This window comes from Artemia franciscana, chromosome 18, assembly GCF_032884065.1.
Source record: "Artemia franciscana chromosome 18, ASM3288406v1, whole genome shotgun sequence".
NCBI classification, from domain to species: Eukaryota; Metazoa; Arthropoda; class Branchiopoda; order Anostraca; family Artemiidae; genus Artemia; species Artemia franciscana.
The window spans coordinates 17,803,120-17,823,068 of NC_088880.1; the positions used below are offsets into that span (position 1 = coordinate 17,803,120).

The window sequence follows — 19,949 nt, forward strand, 5'->3', positions numbered from 1 at the left end:
TAAATAAAAGATCATACTAGATAGCACGGCGCGCTGTGGAAAATATTTCTGCATCCCACCGCCTGCGAAGAATCCGATAAACCGGCATGACGCCGACATAGTCGTTGGCAGCAGCCCACAAGGAATCTTTACTGCCAAATTAATTTCTAAGATTATCTATTCGAATAAAAGGCAATAATAAAGCGAAATCCACAGTTTCATAGGATTAACTAAAGAACCTTTGGAAAAAGAAGGTTTTCAATGAAAAGTAACTTTACCTTAGACCTTAGATCTTTCTGTGTCTCTAAAGACACTTAGGGTCTTACTAAATCTGTTAAACACCTGTTTTTAAACGCAAGGAGTTTATTTTCAAGTAGTTTATCTATGAGACAAGTTTCAAAACCATAGCAAAGTGCTAAGAGGATATTTCTGTTGAACAGCAATACCAATGATATGATACGAGCGTTTGACATCCAGACAGCCTACAGTATGTTTTATTATTTCCGATATCTCTCTCTAAGGCTATGGGGGATTACTTGATCTCCAAAAGAAAAGTTATATGAGCTTTAGAAAATTTAAAGGAAGCTGTCTATTTCAAAATTTGGATCAAATCTTTTGCATGGAGGGCAACTAAAAAAAGCATATGAAGGGGCTTCTAAACCTCTAACTAAGCATCGGTACTGTTTCTGTTGTTCAGAAAAATAGAAACAGACAAAAACAGATGCTAAAACACAACAGAAACGGAAACAAGTCCGGCAAAAACAGGTAACCTATTTTGATTTTCTATTCTGTTTTTCGGAAAAACAGATAACAGCTGTTCTAACAGCTGTTTTTCTTATATCTTCCTCTTTTTTAAGATGTTGCACCCTGTCATCTATACTGAGCAAGTTATACGCTGTAATTCCCAAGCTTGCATAAAGAAACCACTTTGAAACCATCCTCAATCCACTAGTCCATCTTATTTTTAATCGACTACACCCGCATATAGTACGACCCCGAATGCAAAAGTGATTCTATGAAAGTTCTTAAGCCGAATTGGCTAGACATGACTATAAACAACAAAGAGAGACACAAATGACGCAAAAGACTTTGGACTTTCACGATTAGGTAAAGTAGTAGAAACCATAGCCAAGTTTGCAATTTTTTTATTTTTACTTGAAATTCAGTTTAAATTTCACTCGTTTTAAGCTGTATTTATTCATTTGTGTTAGCACATGTTATCCAAATTTATGCTAATTGTTTTTTTTTTAATTTCTGTGCATTTTGGGTTTTAAATATTCTTTAATAGTAATTTATGATCATTTTCAGTTTGAATCACCATAGAAATGTAATTCTGTTCGTTTCAGTTTGTATTTTTTTTAATTTAAGGACACTGCCCAACCTTTTGTCCTTTAGATAAACGCCAACTAAACAAAAAGTATGGCGAAAATTCGGTCTTCACTCAACCTAGAATACAATAACCAGACGATAAAACAAGTCTTGGAGTTCATGTACTTAGGAAGTACCATCTACAACTCAGGATCCTGTCAGCGAGAAGTCAAGCTAAGAATTGGCCAGGCTAATGCACCTTTCAGGAAACTCTCTCAAATTTGGCGCAGCAAGAAGTACTCTTTCCAACTTAAACTGAGGCTGTTCAACAACAATATCCTCTCAACACTTTGCTTTGATTTTGAAACTTGGCTCATAGATAAACTAATTGAAAATAAACTCCTTGCGTTTGAAAACAGGTGTTTAAGACAAATCCTAAAAATACACTGGTTCCAAAAAGTAAGAAACACTAGTATACAACAAAAGACATCTCAGTCATTGGTAACCAAAGTGATTCAAAATAGGAAGTGGAGATACCTTTGTCACGTGATCTGCGTGCCAGAAACTTAACTGCCAAAGCTCGTCCTTCAGGGGCAACCACGTGATACCAAAAGAAATGGACGCCCCAAAAACACCCTACGACGCAGCTACCGGGCTGTACAGAAAGATCTAAGGTCTAAGGTAAAGTTACTTTTCATTAAATTCTTTTTCTAAAGGTTCTTTAGTTAATCCTATGAAAACGATGGAATTCGCTTTATTATTGCCTTTTATTCGAATAGATAATCTTAGAAATTAATTTGGCACTAAAAATTCCTTGTGGGCTGCTGCCAACGACTATGTCGGCGTCATGCCGGCGTATAGTATTCTTCGCAGGCGGTGGGAAGCAGAAATATTTTCCACAGCACGTCGTGCTGTCTAGTATGATCTTTTATTTATCTCGTTATAGACAACATAGCCCAAGAAATTCAAAATACGCTTAATGCGGCATTTTCTGCCAAAACTTTTACTGACTATTGTTGTTCAGACAGCCTCTTTTTCCAAAACTCAGGTACTCTTGATACCAAGTGTATTTCAATTAGTGACATAAATTGTTCTCTATAGTCATTACATAGGTTACATTTTAGTAGGACAGGTTAGCCTACATCCTTCAGGCAAGCTATTTAACTTTGATGAAAGACTTCTAGCAATAGAAAGGCTAAACTTTTTTTCAATAACCTAATGTATTTTGATCTTATATGGTGCTAGGATACAATCACTTGTTTTTGAAAGAAATGTCATAAAATTCTGAAAACAACTTTTAAATTATAAAGTATATACTTAGGCTATTTATCTTTCCTAAAATTGCTCCACTTTACTTTACCACCACCCTTCTCTATGTACAAAGATGTAGCCCATCTTATATTTTTTTTTATGTATTTTTCATAGCCTAAGCTACATAACTCCTTTCTTCAAATAGATTTAGTGGCAAAGAAGTAACATCAACAAAATCAAGGAATGAAAAAATGCATAGAGAACACTAAAAGCCTGATTTTTGAGTCATCAAAGTGCTTATAGCCCTTTTAGTGACATCATAGATCAAAAATCTGTGCTTGTGAGACATTGTTGAGCAATAACCATGTTCTAGCAACCAACTAAAGTTTTGTTGATTATGTTGTTCAAATTTAAGTAGAGAATGTTAATAATAGATATCATAAGAGATCTTTTTTTTTTACAAATTCTGAAGACAAAAAACAATTGATTTGTCATATTGGTTGTTATATTATTGTTAACTTGGTCTCTTACCTAAAATGAGACTAAAAAATGTAATTTCTCTTGAATTACAGGTACCTTTACACTCTAAAGGGTAGTAAAGAATTTTTTTTTGTTTTTTTCTAGAAAATTTCAGAACTTGTTGAGACAGTGAAATGGTTTATAAACTGTTCAAATTAGCTTACAGCAATAATATAAGTTTAATTGAAAAACAGTAAAACAAAGTACAATTTATTTTGAAAATATTACTGTTTATTTTCAACAATAATAGTAATTTGTCAAATCATGAAAATTACTTGTGATAAGTAATTCTTTTCTTGTAATTATTGGTTGACAATTAGTTAGTCAGAAAAGGCCTTGGCTCTTACAGCTCACAGATGTTTTTTTTTCTTCATCAGACTGCAAAGCTCTTATGGCTCATTTACAAATAGAAAGCTAAAGCAAGAATTTGGTATCAGTATACAGTCAAGGCTATTGAAAAGGAAACACTATAAAATTCTGAATGTAACTATAAAAAAAGATGTTAGGATACCTGTTTTTTTATTCCTAAAAGTTATCCATTTTATTTTACCCCCTACCCTAATGTCCAAATGTATTGCCCAAACTATATAATCCTGTACATATTTTCTGTTTCTTCATTTTGTTGAGACATGCATAGAAAATATATAATGTGTACAGTGTATTTGCACATTAGGGAGGGGGGGGGGGGTAAAGTAGGCTAAAGTAAATTGCTTTTAGGAATAATACAAATAAGGGTTTTATGATTTTTAAAAGTTGTTTTCAGAATTGTATAGTTATTTCTTCTCAACAGCCCTTTCTACAGATTGATACTAAGAATTTTGATTACAATCTCATCAAAGTCAATAGACCACTGATCAGATTAAAATAATGAAAGATGTTTGAAAAAAAAAAACAGCCTAAGAAGTGAGATCAGAGCCCTCAATTTTTTTTTAAAGTGTGTTTTGGTTAAAAACATATTGATTTGTTAAACAAGTGGCTGCAATTTGGGTTGCATATTTGCACATTAGGGGAGGGGATAAGGACTGATAAAGTAAAGTAAAACACTTATAGGAAATGATCTAAGTAAGTGTTCATAGTTTTTTAAAGTTGTTTTCATAATTTATTGGATTTTTTCTGTGGAGGCCAACTGCTACAATAATACTAGTTTCTTAATAAGTATAGTATTAGTTTGAATGTTTAATTATATAAAGTAGGGCAATACTTCTATTAGGCCTTTTTTTGCTTTAGTTTAACAATAGCAGCAGTACTATTAGTTGTATTAACAATATTGGTTATAATATTTGCAGCCCTGAAAGTTTTAGCTGGCAAATTTCTAGATTTGGGGCTTCTATTCATCTTGAGAAGTCATTGAGTTGGGTGAATAAAACCTCCAAGATTAGGTCCAGAGCCTTCATGGTCCCCTAGGAAGGTGTTTTGAATACTTCTTCCTCTCTAAGAGGTGTTGATGACCTTTTACAATCTTAGTCTTATAAAGGCAAACTATGAGAAATAGACTTAATGCTCAAATGAGGCCCAAGAGAATTTTTTGAATATACATCTTAGATTCTTGGGGAAGACCCTGATATGGCTGAAAATTCTTCTGAAGTAATAGGAATGACATTAAAAAAAATAAATAAATAAAAATTAGTTTTTTTTAAATATTGAAGACCAGTGGTGGTTCTAGGCCTGAGAAGGGGGGTTAGCTGCCCCCAGTTTTTTGTAACTAACATTAAATTCCTTTTATTCTTACTTTTACACTCCTTTGGTGTATCTTGCATGTGTATTGGTGTATATTGATTCATGGTTTGTATGCTGTATTGGTGTATATTGATTCATGCCTGAAAGTCTTATTCACTTAACTCAGCTGCTTTCCAAGATAGCAGAAGCCCCTAAACTAAAACTTAGCTTATTACCCTAAAATGTTTCTGAAATATTGTTGAGACAAAAATTTTGACAACCTGCTTGCATGTAGTATGTTTTTGTATAGTTCGAAACCCCCCTAACCATTCCTTAAAATTTTTACTTTAGTACTCTTGACAATGGTAGTAGTTGTAATAGCAGTAGTAGAGTAAAAGTACCAATGATTCAACAGTAAAAAAAATACTTTCTACTCTAGAAGTTTTAATTTAAAGACTTTTGGTTTCAAAAGGGTTTCAGTATGAAGAAAAAATATCTACAAATCTAACCGTTTGATAAGAAGTTTGATGTTTATCAGAAAAGGGTACAAAACTCCCATTTTCTTAAATCAGAGCATTTTCACCTACAATTTTGACAGAACAAAAAAACTACTTGTTTTCAATGTATGCTGGAACCCAACTTGAGACGTATCAAAATAATTGGGGAATGCTTGTGGGTGGATTCTAGTAGATTTGAAATGCCTATTCTTTTAACTTTATTTCTTTGTATCTCTTCAGCTTTTTTCACTTTCCAAATGTATATAATACTATTTAGATAGTAGAAGCAAAAAAACTGAAATAATTAACTCAAGTAATTGGGAAGAAATTGGATAATCATATAGAGTGTAAATGTGTGACCAAGGTCTCTATAATATAATGTGTGATATAGGTCTCTTCATAAATGCTATCTGGAATGGACCACTTTTTCTCAGCTTTAATCAATCAATCAATATTTATTAATTCAATTTAAAAATATACAAAAACAATATTATGCCCCAACAGAGAGCAGAGCTCGTAAGGCTGGGGCAGCACAATTGCATAAAAAAAAACACAACATCTCATCATACTAATAATTCCAAAAGGAGAGAGAAAAAACTAAGACAAAAAAAAAACATACAAGAGAAAAAAAACATACAAGGTAGGAGATCATAGAGGAGGCCACCCCAGTGCAAGAACACCACAGCAAAATACATACTAAAATCTATTATTAATCAATCCTGACATCCAGGCAAAGAATTATTTTTGAAATATGTTTTTTCAAAGGAAATCGACTTGTGAAACTTCAGGACAATAATTAATGGTCCAGCAAATATTTCTTTGTTGATCACAGTTAAATTGGCCATTTCAAAGTTAATCTACCTGTTTAATTCACTTAAAAAATTTTTAGTTTTGACTATCCTTTGTCTGGAAAGGTCAGAATTCTTGAAGTATGCATGTCCTACTTAAGATTATTAGAAGTTTGTGACACTGAAGAGTTTAACATGTTTCATTAGAATTTTGGATGGGATAGGAATTCTACACTAATCAGGGAGGGGTTCAGAGTGAATATTTTGTATTTTACAGCTTGAGATCTATTTGAAAGAAAATATATACAAAATTTACTAAGAGAGGGTGTACTTCAAATTTATTCAGTGATAAATGAATTAGGGTGTTGTGGTCCACCTAGTCAAATGCTTAAGAATATGAACATAGCATGATGCCAGGTAGCAGTTCCTCAGATGATGGAAAAATCTAGCATCAAATCAGTAAAACTATGATTAAAAAAAATTTCATGTGAAATATTATTACAAATAATAATCATCAAAATCTCTTGTTGAGAAAGTACCCATAAATTTGACAACTATGTTTTCATCAGAGGACCCTTGAATTTCAACACCAATTCCTCCTTAAATTTCAAAACCAATTGTCAAAAATTTTGACAAGATTACTACAAGATATTCTCAAAAGAATCTCATAATGGAAGACAATATCTACATTTGAATTTGGCTAAAGGAGCATTTAGTTGGTCTGGTATTCCACTAAATCAGACAAGCATTTTCAACAATTGGAACATAGTTTTACTAATATAATATTAGCTGCAATTTTAGCTTCCTTTTTATCAAGAACAAGCCAATATAGCTACATTTTACAGAAGATCAGATGTATCTTAATGTATTGGTGCTGATCCCAATTTTTTTTTGCCAAAAAATAACCAAGTAATGACAGTTTGAACATTACATAGCTAAACAATTGTTGGGAACTCATTTTGTGTCAAAAACATGAAACTGACTGAATCAAATATTCTTTTATTATCTGGGTGTCTTAGATATAGTGTCCACATTTTGCATTGTAAAAATATAATGAAGGCTTCAAGGGATGGTTTTCCAAGTCATGACTAAGTGGAGTTATCCTGTTTTGAAGGATAATTTTGATAGTGGTTCCAAAATTGCACTGTCAAATCATCAGTGCCTTTACCCTAGTAGGAGTAGTTGTAATAGTAATAGTATTCATATAGTGCCTTTTGGTTAGTTCAACATCCCTTCAATATACCCTCATAATTCCAAAGACCAGGATAAAAAAACCCAAGATTCAACATTCCTCCCTTTCCCAACAATAAATTCTTCATGGTATGTAAAAACTCCCCAGAACGGTACTCAAGTAGCAACCAGAGGAAACTCAAAGGAGAGGAAAGCCAAAAAATACACTTTGTTGTACAAACCAGCAGGACCTGAAGTTTATCAGTTCAACAGTCCAACCCCAATGGGAAGACACATGGGAAGAAACACATATGAGGGATGATTGGCAGCTCTTTCTGGATGCCCTAGGTGCCTCTGGTGGCACAGGAGGAACTAAAGTAAGGTAAGGTATGTAAACAATGTGGAAATTAAATAACTTGCAGCACTCATCCCAAGTACTGTGGGGGTCATGTCATAATAACATGGACAATTATCAGACCCTTCAAAAACACTGAACAAAATGGCTATCTCAAAATTTTGATTGGATAACTGTGATAGGAGTGCAGCAAGAAGGGGTGGGAAGAAGCTGGCTGTCCTTCAATCACTTTTGATTTTTAAAAGGGAACTAGAAATTTTGATTTCTAGTGATATGAGGCCTTCCCAAAGTTTCTTTAACACCTCATTCCATGTGAAGTGCCTTGGTGAAAAGAAAGAAAAAATGTAAATCAAAGTGTAAAATATTTTGGAATGTGCTTAGCATCACCAGGAAACAAGGGTGGTGTACAGCTTCTGGAAGGGGTGCAAAGGAGATCCACAAAGGCAGTATATAAGATGACAGTAACAAGACTCCCCCCCCTGAATTCATTTGTCAGTTTTTCAAAATATTGGCACTGACAGGAGATGACATTAAAGGAAGCTGTTCAAACCATCTTATAAAACTCAAAAGTGACAACAGTGTTTCTCCTGATGTGTTGTAAACTACTGGTCTCTCAAATACAACAGTTCAAGCAACAATAATGAAGTTTTCGAGAAGTTATTAGATGTCAAATGGAACGATGTTCCCTGGAAATGGCAGGGGGATACATTGGATGATTAATTGTTCACAGCATCAAGTATAGAGCAATTAACAGATCAAGATGGATATTAATTTGCTCTGAAGTGCAAATTAAGGTAATAGAGCCCATTTTGCTCTTTTCTTAGACTGTGCCATTGCACTGCCTTTATCTAAGTACACTCTTGCTCATTACAATCTATAATCCATCTGCTGATGAAGTCAAGAAAGAAATTGCATTACTACAAAGTGTCATTTTCTACCAAAAAAGAAAAACTGTGGCCAAATAGAGCCAAAATGCCAGCCATCGAAAATTAATAGTTAGCCAACTAATTGCAATTATTTAAAAAGCTCTGTGTACCCCCCTCCCCCCAAAAAAAAAAAACAACATCCCAATCCACGCTTTGTTTTCCAAATAGCTCTGAACTTTGATGAACTTCAGCAAGAATTTATGATTTTTTGTTCATTTTCAAGTTTCATAAATTTTGTATATTTTAGTAGGCCATTAACACATGTGCACAAGCAAGTCTTAAAAGGACAGGAGATATATGGTATATATCTCCAAATATGGTACAATTCGATTTGCTGTTAGATTCTTGTCCTAAAATTGTAATCATTTCTATTGTGAATATTGATGGTTAGTTTTCATGAAAAAATCCTTAATTATATGAATAATTAAGATTATTTGTTCAAAATAAATCTCTATAGATGCCCAGAGTAACCAAGCTGCTTTCTGAACAAAGTGTCCTGAAAGTTAAAAAAAAAAAAACATTGTTGAGCTAAATGAATAAAACTTACAGATGTTTTCAGGAACTGAAATGTGTGCTAATTCTAGAAAGTTTTACTTTCTTTCTTTCAAGCATTGAAACAGGTTTGTCTGGAAATTCTTTAGTTAAATGAGGGACAGATATTGTCTGTATAGGGACTGAAAGATTTTTGTGCTGTTTTTAGAGACTTTACCTGTTTTTGCCCATTTGGCAAATTTTCTTCTTCAACCCCCCTCCCCTCAACATGTATTTACTTGATAATGGACTTATGTCATACCCCCAAAAAACAAAATTATACATTTTTCATTTAAAAAAGATGTAGTGAAAGTTTTGATGAAAGTCTTTATAGGTAATTTGGAAATTTAAACAAAATATCAATAGTGCTTTTTGCACAAGTCTTCCTGATACTATTCACTGAATGAGTAAACCTTATGTTTCATAAACAAATATGGTGGAATTAAAGCTAGATATGTCACCATAGGCTAATTGGTTTTTCTATCTGCGTCTTCAAATTAGCAATGATAAAATACCACTTGGGATTCTTATCTGAATAGCATGGATGCACATCAACTGATGTTAACCTTTTTGTAGCATTGACTAAGCTTGACAAACATGTTTTTGTCATGTTTATTAGGTATATTCAAAAGAGCAATGAAAAATTAACTTTAAAAAATTCTGATAGAAGTTAAGAGGGAAGATGAAATTATTGATTTGCAGCCTATGCAATGTAAATATAAACTATTTTGAATGAATCTACTCGGGATATTTCCCTGTATTTGTAAAGTTTTAAAACACTAGCACTTTACTGAAATACTAAACCCATACCAAAAAACAGGGTGTTAGTGTAGGAGCTAGTATGTCTGTGTATGTTAGTGTGTGTTGTTAGCAAGTCATAGCAGTTATGTATGTTAGCAAGTATGTTAGTGTATGTGAGTATGTCGTCATATCTGTTCAGCAACTGTATTTTTGGTCATATATTCTGAATGTTTCATCAGTGGAAGTTAAAAACAAAATTTAAGGGCCTTACTTTATGTCTCAATCAGATAAGGTCCCATAGCCAAGGAGAATCTTTCTGTGAGCATTTATATTTTGTTTAGGTTAGGCTCTAATTGCTTGCGAAAGAGCTCATTGGCCAAAACGGGGCACTGGATATCCTGGTCAAAACATGAAAAATGTATTTTGATGCCCTATTTTCCCAATAACTTCGAAGAGATTCCTTTGGACCTTCTGTATGCGGGAATGATTGTATTTAGTCTGATTAACTGTGGTCACGTGTCAATATATCTATCTTCTTTTTTTAAGGTTACAATTCTAAACAAGCTGAACAAAGGGCATCCTTTTAAAATGAAGATTGAAAGTCCTGAGCTCAAGAGCATATTTACAGAAGAATTGCGATGTCTTTCGAGTATATTTTTAAAACATAAGTTTGAAGTAAAGTTAGCTGGAGGTGCAGTAAGGTAAGGTGTACCCCAGAAAGCTAATCTATCTACCTCCAAAGCCAAATTCCTTGGAATGTATTACCAAATAGTGGGAAGTACATTGTAATGAGATAAAGTATAGGCCTGAACAATACTGAGCCTCTAGCATGATGTTTGTGCAGGTCATAGACTTACACAAATATACCACTAAAGCTATCAGGTATTTCACTATGCGGAATATCAAACACAAAAAGTGCCCAATAAAAAACAAAAGACAAAATACTGTAAGTTACATTTTTTTTAAAGTAGACTTATTGATGGTAAGAAGTCTAGAATAGTTACCACACATGTAACATAGTTCTGCCAAATAACAAAGGATTCAAATAAGACACAAACATGACTGGTCAAACTGAGCAATAATAAATTAAGTGGAAAACAAATTTATATTTTCTTAAATTTCTCATATTCTTATCAATATCTATGGCATTTGGTATTTACCAAGTGACATATAGCGATCGCTTTTTCTGTTGATCTGTCTGTCTTTCGGTCCTGCTTTTGCTAGTTTGGGCACTTCCAGATAAGCTAGGACAATGAAAGTTGGCCTGCGTATCAGGTACCAGACGAGGTTAAATTAGAAATAGTATCTTCCCTGATTCGACCATCTGGGGGCGGGGGTGGGGGAGTGAGCGAACAAGGTAGCTGAGAACAATTTTATTTTCCGATGAAACACAGCTCCTTAACTATAGACCACTGCATAATGAAGAAAATCACTTTAGTTATATAAGACAGAAAATGAAGGCCAGCAACATTTCTTTGCAATATCAAGAGAGATTTTACCTTTCACCACCCTCGTGGACATTACCCATATTTATCTATGGACTCTGTTTTGTTACAGTAGCCTTCTAGTATCTGATAGTCAGTAGGCGATTTATAAAGCCCTGTATTCATTACGATTTTTCAGGCGAAGTTGGCCGAGAAAAAATAGCTTTTTAATCATAGAAAAACAAACGTTCCTCGACAAAACCATTTCAAATGCACCAAATTTTTCTTTTTGAGCCCTAAAACGTATCAAAGGAGACTGTGGTTGCCTGATCAACTAAAAAAGCACGGGAGACATTGCCTGAAAAGCCCTTATGAAAACCAGGCCCAATTAATATTAAGATGGCTGGGAGGAGGAATATGATATAGGAAGAATTTATGAACCTCAGAAATAGGGTTTTGAACCATTGAGATTATTTTTTATTAATAGCATCCATTTGATTATTACCAGCCCTTCTGGAACTGGTACCCAAAGTACAATTTTTGGTGTCATATGGCCCTTTATGATGGTGCTATCTATTCGATAGCGTAATAGACTAGATATATAGTTTTTTGTGTAGGATCTTATCCTACTCCTCCATACCCAAGGATCTACTACCCCCTCTTAATAAAAGACCACTGAATTATGAAGCGAATCACTCCAGTTAAATAAAGGATTAAAATAAAGACCAGAAACTTTTTTGTGTAATAAGAAGGGAAGTATACCCTTGCAGCACCTTTGTGGATATTACCCATATTTTGCCACGGAAAAATGTTGCCAGACAATTTGATCCCTGCCGAAAATTACTCCTGGACAATTCAGTCGTAATGTTCTCTCCATGATTGTGCAGCCAAAGAGGAACAAAGGCAAATGAAAACAGATCAGTAGGAGAATTCAGATAATTCTTCATATAATTTCGGAAATTAAAACAAACGCAGTTTTTAATACCATTTATCGTACCTTCATGAGTAATGATCTTTTTTTGAAATTTCGATTTATTTCTAAGTAATGAGTGCCTTTTCAATTTAGGGACAGGTCAATAATCTCCCTAAGCTTAAAGACACATTTCTGTCGAGCTAGCAAAATTTTCCACAAGCATATCGATATGCAAACATGTTCGCTTAGTTAACCTTTTGTGCCGAAGCTACTCCCCTAGAGCTACTTTCTTAATTGCTATAAATTTATTTTTTAAACAAAGAATTAAAGATCTATTTTTATTTTTTTTTATTTTTACAAAAAGAAACGAATTATTTTTTTTTACTCTAAGCTTATTTTTTCCTTCAGTTCTTGTACGGCTTCTTCGTTCAGCTCCTTGATAGGGATTGAGATGTTTTATCCTTAATAGGGGTTGAGGAGATTAAAATTGTGTAAAAAAATAATTTTTTAACTGAAACTAGAAGCAAAAATAAAAAAAAAACGAAGCAAAATTATTCCGTATAAATAAAAAAGATCATGACAGTGTTGTTTCTTCATTAAATTTTAATCTAAACCGAGCAAAGATTAATTCAAAAAAGCAAAGTTTTTTTTTTCCGAGGGAAGTAAAGAACGAAGTTGACACTTAAAAAGAACAAAAATAATTCCTTCACAGCTATCTAACATACATCAATAAATATAGTGCAAATATATCTACTGGTGATATATCCTTATGTCTGTAGGAATACAAAATACAAGCGTTTTCATGAAAACAAAAAAGCTAAGCATAAAAACAAGGATATTGATATAGTAGTCAAAAGTAAGTACGTAGCCTCTCAACAACAAACTAGTCAATAATACTTTTTGTAAGGAGATGTAATATCAGTAACTTTCAGTATACAAAATTATATTAAAAATTTAATCATAAAAACAATAAGTTTAAAGTTATTAAGAAACATACAAAATAATAGATTGATTTATCAGGTAACATCTTGGTGTCATCTAGTATTACTCGAAATGAAAAACATATCAACCGTGATATGAACTCTGGAGATCCGGCTATTTTTCTCTATAAAACAGAGAATTTCATATTGTGATACAAATTCTAAGGCGAGTCTATAGTTTTAATACTAAAAAGATCACTTCACTTCGAACTTGTCTACAAACTAATCATAAATTGTACTTTTGAGATCCAAAACAACAGTCAATCATTGAACAGGGCTCATTGTTTAGAAGTGATGCCAAATTAAAAAAAAAAAAAAAACAAACATCCAGTATTTACTCCACTTTCAAAGGTTTTAACAGAAGAAAATCTAACTTAGAACTGAGAGATTACAGATAAAAAACCCATAAAAATGAAGACAAAAATTGGACCTGAGCAAATGTTGTAAAATAAGAAGTATAGAACATTTTTGCAATCTTGCGATTAACTAGGTTCGCCTGCTATCTTGATGATAACGCTCTGGGGTCTATATCTGATATGGTCATATGTTGGGAAATCGGAAGTTTCAAAGGAGGTATGTATGCATAAATGCTAATCTGGAACATCTTAGGGGCTGTAGTGAATGATTTTTTTTTATTAATTAGTTTCTTGTATGATTTATTCGATTGAATCATCAATCTACGCGCTATATCGTGAACGCTAGCTAGAAGAAAATGACTAGGCAACATAAAAAATCACTAGAAATCGTGATAATTTAGCCGGGGTGGCAGCCCTGAGTAGAGTAGTGTTTATCCATAATAATGAACCAAATTTGACTTTCTCCTTACGTTATTCAATGATTAACTTTGTCAGATTTGTATTACGACATAAGAATTACCGGAAATCCAAATTGTATAAGAAGACGGGTCATAAATAGGCTAATTCCTTCAGTTTTTTTTTTTTTTAATGTGACGCACTACATTTCCGGATGATATGATTCACGATTGCTTCTGTCTAGCTCTATTTAATGAATCAAATATGGGTCTATTCTAGATTGCATTCATTTATTGGCTTTCCATATTGAAAGTAGCTGATTATGCATTCAGGATTACTAAAGTGCTAAAGTCCATATCATGCCTTGGAAAACTATTAAATTTATAATAATCCTTTTTTATCACGTATGTAACCTATAACTTCGGTTTTAATTGACTATACCTGATCATACGGTTGGCAGCCATGTATAATAAAACTGGATGGTTTTTGTTGATTCATATTTAGTTTAGGATGTTCCCATTTCAGAATGCACAAAAAGTACTGCCTCAGGTACGTGAAAATTTGTATTCGACTTATTGTCATTTATTGTACAAAATGCCTGGTCATTTTGAGTTTGAGTTATTGAAGGTTTCTATAAGCTTGATTGTTTCCCATTCTGCCTGTATTAAATGTGCAATTCTCCTTTGTCGTATTATTTTTATTTTCACTTTCCCTTGTCCTCTTAAACTGATTTCTTTTCTCTCTCAAGCAGTTCTGAAGACTATACCGCTCTAAGTTTTCTGCCTAAGAAAACGTAACTATTATGTCTAAAGGAAAAATAACATTGCAGATAAGGCACTTTTCACTATCTAATGGATGTCATTTTAATACAATGGTTAATTTGATTAAAAGATGAAGATTTAAAGAAGTTCCATTAAAAAATAAACTTTTAAAAGACTTTTATAAAAGTCAGGTACGATAAATGAAAGTATTTGAACCAACGGCTCAAAATAAATAATCAAAATTATGTAAAACGTGGTAACAAATTTGCCTGGCTACAGATCTGCTCTAAAATTTCATTCCTAAGAATAATTAATATTTTATAATAAGGAACAATCCGTGGTAACGAACTGTAAGCAAGGGGCAACTAGGGCTAATAGTAACCAAAACACAATAATAGGAGTTTCTATAACCATTAACGCAACCAAAGCATTGGTTTTTTTTATGTAGATTCCAAATATATAAAATTCATTAAGTTTAGGGTTATCCATCAAAAGATACGAGCTTGGGATATTTTATGAGCCTGAGAAATACCCTGAACAAGCAAGTGAAGATTGTTCCACAGGAAAGTGGTATTTTCTAGTATTTTGTGGGACAAAACTTTAATTCCGGCCCAAAAATGGTCAAGTTGCTATTGTTGTGAAATATGAAATTATGAAATAGCTAATTGATAAATTGGCACCAGACGCCTCAAATAGTGCATATTAATGTCCAAACATACTAACTCTTCATGAGCCTTTAGGCAAATATAGAAAGGGGTTATCTCCGTTTATTGGGACTAAGCCTGAATAAGGTTGCTGTGAAGTGAAAGCTTCTTTGTTATTGCAGGAAAATCTTTTCTTCTGTAATATAAATTATCTCATTATATGCTCACTGGCACAAAACTTGGAGGAGAGGGAGGAGGTAAAATTCATGAGCACTTCAAGGAAACTTAAGGGATGGGGACGCAACTAGCACCAGGAACCTTGTTTTTATCAGCATACAAATAGAAATACTCACGTTGTTTTCTTTCAAAATCCACCAAGGCATAACTATGCCTTGGCGGATTTATCATTAGGAAAGAGGGGGGAAGTTTCCTCCTGAGTGTGTCATAAAGGCTAAGAGCATTAAGGTCAAACTTCAGAGAATGCTAACAGGGATCTTAAACTAAATCAAAAAACACTATATGCATTCACGTTATTAAAACGGTATATATGCAATAACTTGGAGTGGCTATGAATATCAATTTTACACCTTTTGGACCACTATTGCTACTATTACTGCGACTGCAGCTGTGGCTAGTTCTGACTGCGACTATGACTACTTCGAAATAGTTGTAAGTATTGCTACTTGTGAATAATGAATAATGAATCCAGAATAATGGATAGATTTATCAGGTAAGATCTTGGTCTCACCAGCTATAATACCAATAGTGAGTAATATACAATTTTAAATTGGAAAAAACACGCTTTACTATTACTCGAAAGGGTGACTAAATCAACCAAAACGTGAACTCGGGAAATCCAGTTGTTCTCCTATGCAACAAAGAAGTTCAAGTTATGATACAATTTCTAAAGATAGTCTATAGTTCTAATATTATCAAGAAGGCTTCACTTCAGACTTATCTACAACCTTATCCTGGAATGTCCTTTCAGAACCAAAACAAGATCCAATCTCCTAAAATTCTTGTAGCTTTTCAAAAAGTGTCCTTAATTGGGTTTGCTTTTATTGTACCAAAACTCCTGTATTGTTTTGTGTTTTTAGTAAAGTGCTAGCTTTCTACAATCAAACCAACATATGAAAATATTATCAGTTAGTTTATTTACACTAGTTTTATCAATGCTAGATGGACTGTCGTGCAACATTTTTTGTTTGTTTTAAGTTTCAAATTCGCTCTTTACTTTCATCAGGAAAACTTCGTTTAAAAAGATAATAATATTGATATCAGGAATGGCCATGGGTACAAAATTGAAACTTTTATGGATTCTTGAGGGGGATGCTAGAAAAAATCAGAAGGAACTAAATGCATTTTGGTCGTCAAAACACCATACTTTCGATATTTCAAAAATAATTGGGGAAGAGTGTAAAGTTAAAACTTTCAGAAAATGCCGATGTAGATCTTGAACTTGACACTATATATATTCCATTGCTAATGGGCGTAGCTGTAATACCTCAGGAATAGCTAAAATTAACAACTTGAAAATTTTAGGACATTTTTATTGGGGTGTCGTACAAAATCAAAAGACACCTTATTCATTTTTGTTTAAGAGTACCTTCTCCTCAACTTTCAGAGTTAAGGAGAAGGTTGAACAGAATCAAAACACAACTATCTGTATCCTGTCTGCCAATACTGCGCTTGTACCTTATTTGAGGATTGACTTGTTAATCGTATTTAGTTGAAAATTTCAGGTTATGTTGAACTAAATCAAAAGATAATATGCTGTCTCGTCCCAGCTTGTTAAAATGGTGAGCACTATATTTCAGGAACAGCTCAATCGAAAGATACTATGTGAATTTCGGTTATCAGAAGGGCTTGTCTGCAATATTCTATGAACAGTTAATGGTACGTGATCAAAACTTTTAGAGAATAATGAGGGGGATGTGGAAATAAATTAAAAGATACTAATATGAGCTAATAAATTAGAATCGGATACTTCAATTTTTGACCCGGGGGTGCGAAAAAATTGATAAGTATTAATTATGTTAGCCGATGACAAGGCAAAAAAAAACGAACAGAAGGTAATTGAAAAAAAGTAGGAAAAATAAGTTTTTCAAAGAGCCATTTTAACCTTAAGATCAGCTTTAATAGTTTCTTAAATATAATTTAAACTCAAAGCAACCAAAAATGACTATTAAAGAATAAATGAACACAAAACAAACAGGAATTAAAATAAGTGATCGTAACAAACGTAAACATAACAGGTATTAATACGGGTAAAGCTTAAAACGAGAAGGATTAGATTGTCAGGGATTATTGTTCCCCATAGAAAAAACTTCGATTCTTTGTTTTATAGACTCTGTCTAGTGTTTGATAGGCCCGACACATCGATATTGCCCTCTTCTTCATTAGATATTCGTGAAAGTGTGACTTACTGGTGTTTTGGCGGTTTTTTTGGTTTGATCCTTCCATTTTTGAGATTTGAATTATTTTGGATTTTATTTTGGTTTAACATTAGTATATTGTTCTTCGCTGATTTTCATCTCAGTTTCGTTATTTGTTATTGATAATATTGTCTACAGTGCAGCATAATAAGATCGGAATGGCGATACATTTTTGACCTTACAAAGCTGTTTCCATGTCAGAATCCAAAAAAAGAGCAGCCTCAATTAATTGACAATATGCTGTTACATTCCTCTCTGTTCTTTTCTCTCTCTTCTGTATCGCTTTACATTTTTCTCCCGTTTCTTTCCTCTGTTTTCCGCTAAATTGCTTTGAAAATGCTTATTGTCAAATTTATGTTACAGGTTTTCTTAAGCCAAAAGTACATTAGGCATATTTTACTATCAGTTGAAAAGAATTCCTTATTTATGATTTTAAAACGTAAATTTTAAATTTTATATTATTTATTTTTACTATTCGTTGCATTTTGAAAAAATAATCAGTTATTAATATGATTTTATCGAAGCATCAAGGCTTGAGATGGACAAGTTTTTATATTGAGTACTTACATACATCAGTCCTAGGCAGGCAAGTAGCTAAAAGGGGTACTTTGAGCCCAGCGCCCTAAAATCTTGATAATTTTTATTTGTTTTCATAATTTCTTGTAATCTTTTCATTATTTTTCGATTTTTCAATCCTTTGAACTTGTATCCCTATTGAAAGAAATCTTTTTTTGATGCATGGAAAAGCTATGCCCTAATGTACCTACCTTGGCAGCTAGGGATGTTTTTATTGGAAAGAAAACAACTTCGTTATAAATATTTTGCCGTGAATATACATTTTTAAGATTTTTAAATGATAAGTCGAACGTCTAATAATTCTGAAAATATTTTTGTGAATTTCTTCCGACTTATCTATCGAGCTTGTATTTTGCAAGAATTTGGAATTAACAGAGAAAGTTTTTGTTTATCTGGAGAAAATTCTTTTGAAGGTAAAATTAAGTTACCAGTAGATTAGCAAAATGAAGTAGATACAACTAAAAATGAATAAAAAGGGTATCTTTTCGGTATTTTAGGTTATTATTAATGGGCCCATTATCTTTTCACACACTCAGTTTATTTTGTTGGAAATTTATAAATTATTTTCGCTGTCCTTATAGACAAAAATGCGTGTTTTCTTTTCCAACAGTTCGGGGTAACGAACTGTAGTAAGGAGCAACCCGGCTCAATAGAAACCGAAACTCTAAAAAACGGAATTATGATATGAATAGATACATCAAAAGAACTGTATTTTTATGCCAATTTTAAATATATAGCCTAAGTTTCATCAAGTTTAATCTTACATATCAAAAGTTACGAGCCTGAGAAAATGTACCTTATTTTAGAAAATAGGGGGAAACGCCCCTTAAAACTCATAGAATCTTAAAAATCACAACATCAGATTAAGAAGACAGGTCACGGATGCGTTTTTATTTGTTTTTTTTTTCTCTCAGGGGTGATCGCATCGACCCAGTGATCCTAGAATGTCGCAAGAGGGCTCATTCTAACGGAAATTAAAAGTTCTAGTGCCATTTTCATTTGACCAAAAAAATTGCAGAGCACCTAGACCCCCTCCCACGCTCATTTCTTCCCAACTTCACCGGATTAAAAATTTTGAGATAGCCATTTTGTTCAGCATAGTCGAAAAAACCTAGTACTATGTCTTTGGAAACGACGTAATCCCTCATATTCCGGGGGCAGGGGCTGCAGGTTACGAACTTTGACCATTGTTTACATATAATAATGGTTATAGGGAAGTGTACAGACGTTTTCAGGGGGACTTCTTGGCGTTGGGAGGGGGGTCAGGGAAGGGAGCTACGCGGGAGTATCTTTCCATGGAGGAATTTATCATGGGGGAAGTTAATTTCCATGAAGGGGGCACAGGATTTTCTAGCATTATTTAAAAAAATATGTATTTTTAGTATTTTTTTTTGTATTTTTAGCATTTTTAATAATGTCAATTATTTATTCTACGACCTTTGTGATTAAGGGGTGGCTCTTAAAGAATTGGGACAAAGTTCAAGCTTTAGTGTAAAGAGCGAGATATTGACGAGGGGGCGAATCCCCTCATATACGTAATAAAAAATACGAATATAGAAGTTTGTTACGTAAGTTAATTCGTAAGTTACGTATATTTATTACAAATAAAAACGTTCGTAAAAAAACAAAAAAGTAGTTGCTTTTTTAAGTAGCCAAAAATTGGAGGGCAAATAGGCCTCCTCCCCCACTCCTTTTTATCAAAATCGTCCGATCAAACTATGAGAAAGCCATTTAGCCAAAAAA

General features: G+C 33.2%; 1 protein-coding gene across 4 annotated transcripts in view; it reads left to right on the plus strand.

The window, feature by feature from the left end:
• Positions 1 to 2,212: 2,212 nt before the first annotated feature.
• Positions 2,213 to 19,949, plus strand: part of LOC136038699 (facilitated trehalose transporter Tret1-2 homolog) — a 78,986-nt gene continuing 61,249 nt past the window's right edge. For 2 of the 4 annotated variants that reach the window (XM_065722008.1, XM_065722009.1), the window contains exon 1: positions 13,950 to 14,339. In XM_065722008.1, coding sequence (XP_065578080.1) covers positions 14,301 to 14,339 — 39 coding nt within the window. In that variant the 5' untranslated portion in view covers positions 13,950 to 14,300. Of the gene's footprint in view, positions 2,336 to 10,267; positions 10,423 to 13,946; positions 14,340 to 19,949 lie in introns of those variants that run through there. The other 2 variants (XM_065722007.1, XM_065722005.1) reach the window with 2 other exon arrangements.